At 34.7% G+C, this 15,498-nt stretch overlaps 1 protein-coding gene across 8 annotated transcripts in view; it reads left to right on the top strand.

Annotated features, from left to right (window-relative positions):
* The window catches only part of CTNNA3 (catenin alpha 3), a 1,692,711-nt gene that overhangs the window by 1,593,527 nt on the left and 83,686 nt on the right, over nt 1-15,498 (top strand). For all 8 annotated transcript variants that reach the window (XR_006209119.1, XR_006209117.1, XR_006209118.1 and 5 more), the window contains one exon: nt 4,707-4,812. Coding sequence is in view for 4 of the 8 variants with exons in the window: in XM_042960559.1 (XP_042816493.1) it covers nt 4,707-4,812 (106 nt within the window). In the remaining 4 variants the exon portion in view is untranslated. The remainder of the gene's footprint in view (nt 1-4,706; nt 4,813-15,498) is intronic.

Below are 15,498 nucleotides of genomic sequence, written 5' to 3'. Positions count from 1 at the left end.
TTTTCCAAATTGAATCCCAAAGGTTCCTTAGTGTATTAATTACTCAGGATGATTGTTAGTGAATTATTCACTTGCTGATTTTCTAAGGACTTTTCTAGAGTCCTCAAAACTTGAGAATAACACTTTATAAGAAAAAGTAACATGCAGAGGGAGAGAGGTGCCTAATTAAAATTTCATGATTGAATAGTAGAAGAACAGTGTGTCCTTGCTTGAGTCTGGTACCTCTCTTTATCTCATCATTTTTGGTTGCTTTCATGATAATTACTTTTTTTTTTTCTTTTGTATCTAATTTCAGAATTACAAGTAAAAGAATTTTGATGGTACTCTTGTAGAGCTAAATCACTTATCTTGGGAAGTTTATACTACCAAAAAGATGTCACTTTATAAGGAGTTAAAGAACAACCTTGAACAACAATAATGACTATGAACACAGAGTTTATGTGTGTATATATTTTATATTCTTATGAGAGGATATTATGACCAAGGTTATGCAAAGCCATATTGTCATCAGGTATAAGAAAGAACTCAATTGAATCAAGTCTGTTCATATTGTTTGTCAAGTACTGTAATTTTTAAATAAAAAAGGCAAAAGAAAATTTTTTAAACATACCATTATTCACAAAGGGATGAGGACAAGAAAAAGTTAACATTTGCTGAGCATCTAATATGTGCCAAATATTGTGGAAAATGTATGATTTTATTAATCCTTACCATGTGGCAAGTATCACAGGCCTTTTAAGGAAGAGAAAATAAGCTCAGACCAACTGTTACTTACCCAAGGCTATATAGCTAATAAGTAGCAGTACTGGGAAGCAGACAAAATGTATTTACCAAGTCTATTCATTTCACTCTATTGCAGCGCCAAGTTTGAGTGTTAGAATTAAATGAAATAACTATGTCTAAAGCTACGATTGTCAGATAAAAGTTCTATTTCTTGTATTATAAATAGACATCAAAATGCGATCTCTCCTCTAGCATGGCTTATGTGATGGTTGAATTTGAATTTGGTGTTAAGAATTCAAGGAAAGGGGGCTGGGGGTACCTGGGTGGCCCACTGGGTGAAGCTTCCAGCTCTAGATTTCAGCTCAGGTCATGATCTCGTGGTTCATGAGTTCGAGCCCCGCATCCAGTTCTGCACTGACAGCATAGAGCCTGCTTGGGATTCTCTCCCTCTCTCTCTGTCCCTACCCTGTTCACAATGTCTCTGTCAAAAATAAATAAACTTAAAAAAATTAAAAACAAAGAATCCAAGGAAAGGGGAGAGGGAGGACTGACACTGATCTAACAGAAAAAAAGTAGTAGTATCTCGAGAAAGAAATCCCAGGAGTTTAGTCTACTAAACCATTTTAATCATTGTCATGACTTTAGAAGTCCATGTAATGTTAGACATCTTTATTTTGTTGGGACTACAAGACGGATTCAGGTTATCTTCCTTGAAGCCATTGTGCATAAGCCAGTCCCTCTTGGTGGACCTCTCAACCACCCAGCACCTAAATCTAATCTGTGGCTTTGCTTTCTATTGCATTCATGCTAACTGCCATCAATGGCTAAGGAGATCTTTTTAATATTTTCCATATATTTATTTTATTACTTTTTAATTGAGGTATAATTGACATATAACATTGTATTAGTTTCAGGTGTTAAAAATGATTCAATATTTGTATGGTGAAATTATCACCACAATAAGTCTAGTTAGCATATTAAAATTAATATTTTAATTTTATCCTAGTGTGTTTTATTGAAAGAAGTAGAGGATAGTCTTTAAAAGCAGATTCTGTGGCCAGTTTGCCCGAGGTCAAATCCCACCTCCAATACTTACTATCTGTGTAACTTAATAAAATATATATTTAACATCTCTCTCCTTCAGTTTCCTCATCTGCAAGATAAGGATAATAATAATTCTAAACTCATAATGATCAGATCATTTTGTTTATGGAATAACACCTAGCACACAGATAATGTTAAATGTATTAGCTACTATTATGGAGCAAAGTATATACTATCATTGTTTTCACCTATTAAATGAACCACAACATCTTGAGACTTACGCTTTTTTTTAATTATTTTTTTTAACGTTTATTCATTTTTGAGAGCGTATGAGCGGGGAAGGGGCAGAGAGAGGGAGACACAGAGTCTGAAGCAGGCTCCAGGCTCTGAGCTGTCAGCACAGAGCCCAACGCGGGACTCGAACTCACGAACTGTGAGATCATGACCTGAGCTGAAGTCGGACACTCAACCGACTGAGCCACCCAGGCACCCCGAGATTTATTCTTTATGAATATCAAAGGTGAACAGGATTAAAGGGATCGTTTTTGACCTTGAAAAGAGGAGTAATATTATGTTATCAAAAATGTAGGGGCTACAAAGTGTAAACTATATAATGAAGTATTTTTGTTTTCTTTTTAATCAGTAGCAGAAAATCCCAAATCATTTCATAGATATTTTCTGTCCCTGAAAAGACAAAATAAGTCTATAAAACTGACATTTTCTCTTCTTAAACCAGATCCCTACTTAATTGAACTATTACCCATCAGCTGTATCATCTTATTTCTTGTGCTAATCCAAAGAGAAAGAAGGGAGAGGTGGTGGATGACAGAAACAGGGTGAGGATGGGGAAGGAATGGGAGTCAAGGTTGGGGCAGCGTCAAAAATGGCTGAGAGGTTTATGTTGTACCAATAAATCAAGTTTCAAAGGTATCCCTTTCACTTGTCTAAAATATTTTTCCATGGCATCAACATTGCTGGATTATTGCAACATTTCCCATTATACCTTCTAAACATATAGTTTAACAATTAGTTGGCAGACTCCCTTCTCTGGGGCTTGATCTGCTCTACTTTTGGAAAAAAAAATTATTATTGCAACCACTATTTATCAAAGATTTCTGGCCTCCAGTATCTTTAAAATATTTCTGAAGTTTATCCCATCCTCCTCTGGGTATCCTTCTCTGTAGGATCCAAACTCAATGATTTAAGACACAATTTGCTGACAGGAGATCCTGAGAACCCATTATGAAAATGAAGGCAGCAAACAACCTTTGAATGTATTTCCCAATTTAAAAAGCCTTCATTACGTAGCACATTTCAGGCTGGAATGTTAAAAAATTTATCATAGTTTCAGTAATTGCAGCTTCCTCTGGAAGCTTGGCATGATGTGGAATCATTTGTAAAATGCGTATTTTGTTGGGCCCTCAGTAGGAAGTTTGCCAGGCAATACATTTAATTAGGAACATGAAGAAGAGAATAATTGTGGTCTGTCATAATGTATTACTTTTAAATTCCACATGTGTTTAAGATAGTGGTCTCATAATAACACATGAATTTAAAGCTAAAGGCAATTTGCCTTTCATCAGTCCCAGGTTTTTATATGGGGAAATATATTACTTTGACGGGGAAGAGTACATTAGATGCAATCCTTAGATGTAACTCTTTGACCCTTGTTTAAGCTGCAAGAGTGTTAGCTGCTCTCCTTAGAAGCAACTTTTGTCCATTTTAAGACCTTGAAAATTGATACCTTGCCTTGCAAGCTTAGACAGCTTTATTTAACTTTCTCTAGAGATGCACAGAAATAATGAAACACATTGCCTTTCTTGAAGATAACCATGTACATAACATCTAGTTCTGGCTGATGCATTAAGTAAATTTGATAAGAGCAACTCCAATTTTGTAATAATTAATGTCAATTTAAAAAAATTACAAAACAACCTCGGTCAGCATATTCAAAGAGGAGAAGTATGGCAATAGCCATATGCTGAGGCCAGGTTTTCATTGTGTTAAGCATGCAGTTCCATGTTTTCAGGAAAACTTGCTTATCGTGAATTTTAGAGGCAGTTTGGGGTGTATGGAACAGTTACATTCATGTATGTAGTCATTGTTTTTTGAGGAAAGAGAAGATAGAAAAATATCTCCTTATGTTATCCCACTCAAAAAGTATAGGAAGTTCACTTCTTTCTTCTCCTACCTTGTAAAACCATAAATGAACCCAACTTTTATTCCATAGCATTAGGAACCAAAATTAAAGTAACAACCACAATTTGCATTGTTGAATGCTTATTTTCCTTAAAGCCATGTTCTGATCACTTTTTAGACATTAGCTCATGTAATCCTTAGAAAGGCTCCACGTTGTATGCATTCCTATTACCACCAAGGAACCACGGGCACAGAGTGGCTGTTTATCTTACTCGACTTATACAAACAGTGAGAAGTGGTCTCTTTTGGAAATAGTCCAAGACAGTGGGACTCCAGATTCATACTCAATTACTATTATATTACAATTAATTAATTGTGGAGAAGACATAATGTGGTAAAAATGCAATGCAATTAACTGAAAGACTGTTAAAAAAATTATAAAGAGGAAGATTAAAAAGTAGCCTTGCTGATGAAAGCACAATAGTGCATAAGCAAGTGTCAATCTCAAGACTGAGGTTTACTCTAAAAAACACTTGGGAATGAAGATCAAATGGAGTCCAGCTTCTTGGCAGTATTTCCTGAATCTCAACATAATGGGACTTCTTTTGTTTTTCATTTTTCATTTAATTCTGATGTCTAATTTGTGCCTTTCCAAAACTGAAGTTTGTAAAGCAAATGGCCAGTATTCTGGGGTGCAGATCTCATGTGTGTGTGTGTGTGTGTGTGTGTGTGTGTGTGTGCATTTGTATTTGTATCTTAGCATGAGCCACTGAAACTAACATGTATTATTTTGCTTTAAGGGGCAAAGGACCACTAAAACATACAACTGATGTGATTTATGCCGCTAAAATGATATCAGAATCAGGATCAAGGATGGATGTCCTTGCTCGGCAGATTGCCAACCAGGTGAGTCCTTTACAAATGACAAAAGTCCATGCTAATTGCTCTCTACCATGAAACACTGATTAAAACAAAGTTGGATTTTTAACTTCATCAGATTGCTTTTCCCTAAATTATTATGTCAAAATCTTATTTCATAATTAATACACAAGTACTGGGCAATTCATTCTAAGGAAAGTTAATTATTTCTTAGGGCATTATTATTATTGTTGTTGTTTTTATTATTCATAGTGCTTTATTATTTCTTAGATTTTTGAGCTTCAAATATATTCAAATTACTTAAAACACCAGCTTTTTGAGTTTCAAAAATATATATGTAATATATATTTGAGTTTCAAATATAAATAAATTCAAATTATTCTAATAGGCTGTAATACTCAATGTTAGTATTTTTTCCTTAATACCTTATATTTGTAATTTTTGCTCTTCAAAATCAATACCTTCTTAAATTCTATTATGTTATGTTTCAGCGTTAACAATATATTCTGTCATTCTGTGTAAAAGACAAGTAGTAATTAGTAGAACACTAAAGTGAATACATAAAATGTGGAAAGCATATATGCCTTATGGAGACAAATGCTAAAAGTTTTTAAACACTTAGTTTCCTTCCTTTCTTTTTTTGTTTGTTTTATGTTTTAAATATTTTTAATAGAAGATAGTTGATATACAGTATTATATTTGTTTCAAGTGTACAACATAGTGATTTGACAATTATATATATCACAAAATGCTCACATGGTAACTATTACTGACATCTGTCACTGTACAAGATTATTACAATATTATTGACTGTATTCCTTACGCTATCCTTTTCATCCCTGTGACTTATTTATTTTACATGTGGAAATTTGTACCTCTTAGCCCCCTTCACCTACTTCACCCATTCCCCTAATTGTCTTCTCTCCAGCAACCACCAGATTGTTCTCTGCTTTGTTTTGTGTTTTAATTTTTAAATTATTTTATAATTTTATTTTATTTGTTATTTTTGTTTGAAATATAATTAACATATAGTATTATATTAGTTCCAGGTGTACAATATAATTTTTCAACAACTCCATACATTACACAGTTTATTTTTTGAGATTTTTCATGTTTTTATTACAAGTTTCTAAGCAGCAGGGGTGCCTGGGTGGCTCAGTAGGCTAAACATCTGACTATTGGTTTTGGCTCAGGTCATCATCTCAGGGTTTCATGAGTTCAAGCCCTGCATTGGACTCTGTGCTGACAGCATGGACCCTGCTTGGGATTCTCTCCTTCTCCCTCTCTCTCTGCCCCTCTCCAGCTCATGCTGTTTCTGTGTCTCTCAAAAGTAAATAAATAAACCTTAAAACAAATTTCTAAGCAGGATATATTATTAATTACCTTTTGCCAAACTTTAATAGAAAAATCTGTCGATTTCTTTAGTTAATATGTTGAGAAATCCAATTAATATTTCAAACTGATATATAGTATTACTTTGTAGGTTTTATATTACTTCCTTCATAATATATATTTATTTCCCTGTGGGAAAAAAGCACTTTTCCTTTTGGCTTTGCAACTATTCTACATTATTTCTTGCCTATTACTTTGAGGGAAACTTTATTGGGCTGCTTCTTATTCAGTCTTTTTTTTTCTTTGCCTTTTGAAAAACAATTAGCTTTAAACTATATTATTAGATATTTCTGGATATAAGGGAAGGGAAACAAATAAAGAATACTGAGGCAAATATTTTTAAATATTTATTGAATATACATATGTTTTAAATATCTTGCTACTTTAAGCTTTCTAAACATCTTATGAATCTTGTTAGTATTTAGTATTTAGTATTTACAGTTAAAAACAAACTTCTCCTAATATAATTCAAAATACAGTATGAATAAATTATTGAAGCCCAAACCCACCCATGGTTTTCTGTATTTTAGAATTTTATTGCATTCATTTTATGAGAGAGACCAAATAGTAGTGGAATAGGTAAAACATAATGCATTAGAGAGATTTGTGTGTACTGATAACTTTTTAAATATTTAGTGCTTCCTGCCAGTGTGCCTCTGTTTTTTTTGGAATGCAGTTTTGAAAGTTCAAATAATTGTGTCACTAGGAAGTTTTGTTTTCTTGTATTGATCTTCTTCTTTAATTGCATCAGAATCACCTAGCTCTAGGTACTTTTATAATGTAGCTTTATTACATTATACCATTGTTTTTAGCTTTATTCAAATTAAATGGAAGGAAGTAAAAGTATTCTCTCACTTCCCACAGCTCTTACATTTTAAAAGAAGATTAAAGAAATAGTCATTGAATAATGAAGAATTACAGATGACCCTCTTTGGCTTTTTCCACTTCATATAGGAGAGTAGTTTCAAATTAATTACTTTTGTTCTGAACAAATAGGATTCTGAAGAATCAAAATTGAGAATTATGAGCCTGATTCTTATTATCGAGATCTTCTGGGGAGATTGTCTATGACTGTGCTTCTGATGTTTGATAGAGTAACAAAAAAATTTTAGACAGAAAATAATATCTGAAATTTATTGTGGAATGCATATGAATAATATAAGCAAAGCAATTTTCAGTGTCTGTGTATTATGAAAAATATGTGTTGGGACATTGGTTGTTTTCTTTTGTGAACAACCTAATTAGTTCCAATTTTTTTAACATTTTTTTTTATGATTCTTTCTAGTCTATTTACTCTACTAGAGTGTCATAAGATCAAACATCAATCAATTTTCAATTCCACCCAATATGGACATATATCATAAGTCTATATATATATAGTGTTAAACCAATTTAGTTTCATTCTCTAAGGTTTCAGAGTCAAAGTTCATGTGCAGAGAGAAAGAAATGAAATCACATTAATTAGGGTTTCTAATTCTATCTACTTGGACTTTCTTTTTCCTTTTTTTTTTTTTCCACCTTTCTTCTTTGTCTTGCTTCCTTGAACATATTTGTTGTGTGTAGCCAAATATAATTTACTACTCTAGCTGTACCCTAATTTGCTGTTTTAACATCCAGAATTCTGACGTAGGCTCACTTGTCCCAATCAGCCAACATCTCTTGGGCTTCAGAAGTATCTACCTGGTGTGGTAGGTTATATAAGCCATTCAAGACTGTGTTGCTTAACTTCTGTAAAACTTTGGTACAGATTCTATCTCCATTAGGCAATATATTCCTAAAGGATGGGATGTTGTTAGCTATCACAATTCTTTTTTTTATAATGTTTATTTATTTTGAGAGAGAGAGAGAGAAAGAGAGAGAGAAAGAGAATGAATGGGGGAGGGACAGAGAGAGAGGGAACCACAGGATCTGAAGCAGGCCCCAGGCTCTGAGCTGTCAAGCACAGAGCCCGACGTGGGGCTCAAACTCACAAACTGTGAGATCATGACCTGAGCTGAAGTCAGATGCTCAACTGACTGAGCCACCTAGGTGCCCCCTACAATTCATTTTTTTTTTAATTTTTATTTTTTTTAAACGTTTATTTATTATTGAGAGACAGAGAGAGACAGAGCATGAGCAGGTGAGAGGCAGAGACAGGAGGAGACACAGAATCCGAAGCAGGCTCCAGGCTCCGAGCTGTCAGCACAGACCCCGACACGGGGCTCGAACGCACAAACCAAGAGATCATGACCTGAGCCGAAGTTGGATGCTCAACTGACTGAGCCACCCAGGCACCACTCCCCCTACAATTCTTAAACATGTTCCTCCTGAATAAAGAGAATAACAAATGAGAGAGAAGCACCCTTCTTACAAATCGAAAATTCCAGACTCTTAGTACACATCTCTTTAGATTCCTCAACTCTACACTGTAATTCATCATGTTAAACAGATATTCTAAATTAGATGGATTGGGTAACACCTCACAAGGTAGGAAAAATGCACAGATCTCAATTAGTTACAGAAACTGTATATTCCAAATAAAAAGAGAGGAACAGGAATCAAAATAAAATAAATATCTACGAAAGTGTTTTGCATAAGAAGAGGAAAAATTAGACTTTCTTACCACCGAGTGCTGTGTCTGAAGCCTAATCCTCCTTCACTGTAGTTTTGCCAAAGTGAAGATATCCATAGTATCTGATGGGTACTCCCACCTAAATATAACTGAACACAATTAAAATGAAATTTTAGAGTTAAGTATAATGAAAGCCAATGCTAATTCAAGACAAGATGACATTTAAAAAACAAGGTAAAGAATTACAGCCAAATCATACCCAATGCGTTTAACTATGAGCAAACAATTGACAAGTATAATTTATATTGATATTTTGACAAAATATTGTCGGTGGCTAGACTCATTGGAATTATTTCTTTGCTGATGTTATGAGAGTCAAAAATGTATTCTAATAAAAGTATACTAAAAAGAAACTTCTGAAGCATTCACCATAACATTCTAACATGTCGCTTAAGAATATAATTTCTATACAAATCAAAACCACACTCAGATGTCACCTCACACCAGTCAAAGGGGCCAAAATGAACAAATCAGGAGACTATAGATGCTGGTGAGGATGTGGAGAAACGGGAACCCTCTTGCACTGTTGGTGGGAATGCAAACTGATGCAGCCACTCTGGAAAACAGTGTGGAGTTTCCTCAAGAAATTAAATAGACCTAGGTAAGTAAAAATAGTATTTTTACCTAGGTAGGTAAAAATAGACCTACCCTATGACCCAGCAGCAGCACTGCTAGGAATTTACCCAAGGGATACAGGAGTACTGATGCATAGGGGCAATTGTACCCCAATGTTTATAGCAGCACTCTCAACAATAGCCAAATGATGGAAAGAGCCTAAATGTCCATCAACTGATGAATGGATAAAGAAATTGTGGTTTATATACACAATGGAATACTACGTGGCAATGAGAAAGAATGAAATATGGCCCTTTGTAGCAACGTGGATGGAACTGGAGAGTGTGATGCTAAGTGAAATAAGCCATACAGAGAAAGACAGATACCATATGTTTTCACTCTTATGTGGATGCTGAGAAACTTAACAGAAACCCATGGGGGAGGATAGGAAAAAAAAAAAAAAAAGAGGTTAGAGTGGGAGAGAGCCAAAGCATAAGAGACTCTTAAAAACTGAGAACAAACTGAGGGTTGATGGGGGGTGGGAGGGAGGGGAGGGTAGGTGATGGGCATTGAAAAGGGCATCTTTTGGGATGAGTACTGGGTGTTGTATGGAAACCAATTTGACAAGAAATTTCATATATTAAAAAAATTAAAAAATAAAGTAAAAAAATAAAAATAAAGTTTAAAAAAATTTAAAAAATTGACATACAAAAAAATAATACAATTTCTAGATGCATTTGTGATAATATTTGTATTTTGATGCTATTATCTACCTGAAATTCATTTTGAGCAGAGATGTTGATACTAGATTTGTTTTCCAGATTAATGAACTTTATAAAAATAAATGCATAACAGTTTCTCAGGAATTTAATAGGGATAGATACTCAAGTATATTATGTTTGCATCTTTTTTATTGAAGTATAGTTGACACACCAGGTTACATTAATTTCAGATGTACAACATAGTGATTTGACAACTCTATATGTTACACTGTGCTCACTACAAGTGTAGCTACCATCTGTCGCCATACCATGCTATTATAATACCATCCACTATATATTATACTTGTAACTCTGTTTCCCTTCTATTTCATAACTGGAAGCTGGTATCTCCCACTCCCCTTCACCCCTTTTGCTCATCCCTTGATCCCCGTTCTGCTGGCAATTATCAGCTTGTTCTCTATATTTATGGTACTGCTTTTGCTTTTTTTTTGTTTGTTGGCTGTTCTTTTTAGATTTCACACATAAGTGAAATCGTATGATATTTGTCTTTCTTTGTCTGACTTATTCCACTTAGCATACTACCCTTTAGGTCTATCCGTGTTGTTGCAAATGGCAAGATCTCATTCTTTTCTATGGCTGAGTAATAGAAACATTAGTTTGCTAAAAAGCAGTGGTGATAGGCATAGCAAAGAAGAAAAATGTTCAACGTGTGCTGAGATTCAAGGGGTAGAATCATCCCAACCAAATCAGTGACTGACCAAATTTAACTGATGAGAGAGAGAGAGAAAGCACTCTTCATTGAGATGGTTAATAGAGGGGAAAAATAGTAGGCAAGATGGATATGAGATAGGTGAGGATTTTACATGTTGAGTATGAAATTATGAGACAATGAGATGGACTGGGCAAATCCAAATGTATCTTCTGAAGACAGGGCTGGATGATAAGGATGCAGTAACTTGTGATTTTGTGATAGTTGAAGTTGGAACAGCGTGTACTATTGTCCAAGAAGAAGGTGAGACTCAAAAGATGCCCAAGAAGAAAAGCTGAGAATGTCAATGAGGCAGCACTGAAAAACTTTTAGAAGTCATGGTCACAAACAAGAAGAGACAGATGGGATTAGTGGGTTGAGGGAGGGTTTCTGTTTTGAGGGACATTATGTTGCTAGATTAAAGGATAGAAAAATGAGACATTAAGAGTGTAGAAAAATATGGGATCACTGGTGATCTGTGACCCTAAGGAAGGTGAAATGAGACAGCCTCTGGGCTAGAGTAGAGGTGGAGAAATGAACCCCAAGGGAAGGCAAAGGTCCTAGGCTCAGAGCCCTTTGCTATCACTGACTGCTTGAAATTTCTGTTCTAGAACTTCACAATGACACCTAATACTTTTTATTAACAAGCTTTGCCAGCCTAGCAGAATTTAAACTGCTGTCTGTAATTGCAAAAGTCATTTTAAATGTGTCTTAAATAAAGTTTATACTCGAGTATGGGCAAAAAATTGCTAAGCTTATGGCATAAAGATCTTTAAAAGTATTCACTTTGCTAATTCACTCTTAAACTCCAAACCAAAAGGTAATAAATGTTTTTTTTTACTTTTGCTCTCATCGCTAAATGTTGTATTCTGTACTGGTACTAAGCATCTTGCCAGAAGAGTGAAGGCTGGTTTAACGTAAGAAAACCACCTAGGCTGACATGCCACCTGCTTGCGTGTAGTAAGTGTCCCAGTGGTTAACAAACGAACAAACAGACAGACAAAACAAACAAAAAAACGTTTAAAAAAATCTATGCATTAAAATGCTCACCAGATGCCCTGGTCAACATATCCTGTCATAATAAACTAGGAAATAATAATCAATGCATGTTATGATATGCTACCGCTTGATTTGCCTAAGAGTCCCTAGCGATGTTCTTTTAAGAGTTATTTTTATGCAAATTTTATTTGAAAAAAAAAAAAAGGCAAGGTCATGAATGTCCTATAAATTTAGGACCCAAATTTTTCTATCACCCTCATGTAAAAAACTACAAGGTAGGGAAAATATTAGTTGATTTGGTAAAAGAGATTTGGCCAAAAATAGAAATGCATTCTTAAAGTGGGAATGATTCATTTTCCTGATTCTGATTCTAGGCAGCCAAAATCGACTCAGAAAGGCTTTCCAAATGTCAATAGGAAAGAAGGCTTTAATAAATTATATAACGTTGAATTTACCAATTAGTATGTTTTTCTACTTCACCCTGTAAGACTATGGTCTTTAGGTGTAACCAAACACTCTCATCAATTCTGGAAATAAAAGGTGAATCTGGGTCAAACAACTTTTAACTTCAAAAGTTGAATTTCATATTTTGGACTCATTGACTCATTGTTTCCTTGACGGAATTACACAACTGTAGTATAGTCTTGAAAGAGTCTCTTGAGAGAAACTACATGTTTTGCTTAAACTTGGGTAATTGCAACATTGGTTATTGGCCAAGAATCTAATTATTAGTTTGCAAGTTCAATTTTATCATAAAAATGTAGAGGTGCTAGTCTTTAAGGAACAAATCCACACTAATCCTAGTTACAATTTACAAAAAAAGAAAAAAAAAGAAAGGAAGAAAGAAAGAAAGAAAGAAAGAGTCAATTTAAGAAACCAATTCACAAATCAGAGTGGCAGTTTATTGTTTATTACATAAATGGCAGGAAGACTGATATTGTTCCTAGACTGTGAAGGTGGGGAAGTGTAGCCAGATCATGTAAGTTCGAATATCAGCTCTACCATTTATTAATTGGACAAGTCAGTTAATTTCTCTGTATTTGAGTTTCCTCTTTTGTTAAATAATGTTAGGACCTACCTCCTGGAGTTGATAATTAGTAAAAGAGTTAATATAGGTAAAGTACCTAGAATTGTATATGACAGATAAAATACACTAAGTACCAGGGATTATCGCTGATTCCATAAATAGGAACAAAGAATAGATAGGACCATTACTCAGCGAAGACAAAGAAAATGGCATTTTGAATCAATGTCATATAAAAGACATCATTGTACAGTGAATAAAATAAAGGTAAATTCAAATCTGTGGACAAATCATATATTCTATCAAAAACTCAGTGTGAAAATGGGCAAAATAACAATATAGCCCCAAATAAAATGGTAAAGTGAAATACTAACGTAGAATTATTCACACAAAGGACATGGCACAGTGTCCCACACATAGAAAGTACAACCAACTTCCTGTCATGGTAAAACAAGATGCCTTGCCTTTCATCATTATAGGTAATTCTAAATAACTAATTTTGGTCTTTGAAAAAAATCAAAGTACTTGTTACTTCAGAACAGTGCTGGAGACATAGGGTTCACATGAATTCTCTATTTCCTTGAAACTGGGATGCTCACAGTATTCTGTGCTTTTAAAAAATGTACATCAGGGGCACCTGGGTGGCTCAGGCAGTTAAGGATCAGACTCTTGATTTCTGCTTAGGTCATGATTGCACAGTTCGTGGGATGGGGTCCTGTGTCAGGCTCTATGCTGACAGTTTGGAGCCTGCTTGGAATTCTCTCTCTCCCCCTTTCTCTGTGCCCCCCTCAAAGTAAATAAATAAATAAACAAACCAACATTAAAAAATGCACGTCAAATTCTCTTGTTAGTGATTTAAAATAAAATGGATTTGAAAGCATGTAGATATGGTCCAAATTCTACTATTACATAAACTTTTCAATCCTGGGAAAATTATTATCCTTTCTAAACTTCTGATTTCTTATCTATAAATTGGGAGAAATCCCTTCCTTTTTTTTCCTCTTCCTCCTACTTCTTTTCTTCTCCTGTTTCTTTCTTTCTCTGTGTCCTTCTTTTCTTCCTTTCTCCTTCTCCTTCTTTTTCTCCTTCTCCCTCTTTTTAATTAGTCACAGTTTTAATCCTTTTGAGATTTGGGGGATTACCCTTATTTTCTTGTTCAAAATTTGAGAAACACCTTGAATGTCAAGGTCTTACTATTGCCTATAATTATGGATATTATATATATACATATATATATGTATATATATATGTATATATACATATATATATATATAAAATTTAAAGTCCAGTTTGTCTGATATAAGTATGGCTACTCCAGCTTTCTTTTGACTTCCAGTATCATGATAGTTCTCCATCCCCTCACCTTCAATCTGAAAGTGTCCTCAGGTCTGAAATGAGTCTCTTGTAGATAGCAAATAGATGGGTCTTGGTTTTTTTTAATCCATTCTTATACCCTATGTCTTTTGATTGGAGCATTTAGTCCATTTACATTCAGTGTTATTATTGAAAGGTATGGGTTTAGAGTCATTGTGGTGTCTGTAGGTTTCATGCTCGTAGTGATGACTCTGGTATTTTGTGGTCCTTGCAACATTTTACTCACAGAGTCCCCCTTAGGATCTCTTATAGGGCTGGTTTAGTGGTGATGAATTCCTTCAATTTCTGTTTGGGAAAACCTTTATCTCTACTTCTATTCTGAATGACAAGCTTGCTAGATAATGGATTCTTGGCTGCATATTTTTCCTATTCATCACATTGAAGATTTCCTGCCATTCCTTTCTGGCCTGCCAAGTTTCAGTAGATAGGTCTGCTACTACTCTTGTACTTCCACCTTTGTATGTTAAAGACCATTTATCCCTAGCTGCTTTCAGAATTCTCTCTTCATCCTTGTATTTTGTCAGTTTCATTATGATAGGTCATGCAGAAGATCAATTCAAGTTACATCTGAAAGGAGTGCTCTGTGCCTCTTGGATTTCAATGTCTGTTTCCTTCCCCAGATTGGAGAAGTTCCCAGCTATGATTTGTTCAAGTACACCTTCAGCCCCCTTCTCTTTCTCTTCTTCTTCTGGGATTCCTATGATATGGATATTGTTCTGTTTGATTGCATCCCTTAGTTCTCTAATTCTCCACTCTTGATCCTGGATTTTTTTATCTTTCTTTTTCTCAGATTCCTCTTTTTCCATAATTTTATCTTCTAATTCACCTATTCTCCCCCCTGCCTCTTCAATCCATACTGTGGCCACCTCCATTTTATTTTGCACCTCATTTATAGCATTGTTTAATTCATCATGACTATTTTTTAGTTCCTTGTTTTCTGCAGTAATAGCTTCTCTGCTGTCTTCTATGCCTTTTCAAGCCCAGTGATAAATCTCATGACTATTATTCTAAATTCTTGCTCAGTTATATTGCTTATATCTGTTTTGATCAATTCTTTAGCTGTCACTTCTTCCTGGAATTTCTTTGGAGAGGAATTCTCCCATTTCATCATTTTTTCTAGTTTTCTGTCCCTTATAAGTTTTGAAATCTTGTTATGTGCTCTGCACCTGTGAGCACTGCTATATTAAAGGGGGGGGGGTCATACACACTCCAGGGCCTGGCCCTTCAGGAGGTGATTTTTGGAGACTGTTACTTGCTCTCTGTTGTTGTGACTTTTGTTATTTTATTT

The sequence above is a fragment of the Panthera tigris genome, chromosome D2 (genome assembly GCF_018350195.1).
Source record: "Panthera tigris isolate Pti1 chromosome D2, P.tigris_Pti1_mat1.1, whole genome shotgun sequence".
In the NCBI taxonomy this organism is placed as follows: domain Eukaryota; kingdom Metazoa; phylum Chordata; class Mammalia; order Carnivora; family Felidae; genus Panthera; species Panthera tigris.
This window is presented reverse-complemented; position numbering and strand designations above follow the sequence as displayed.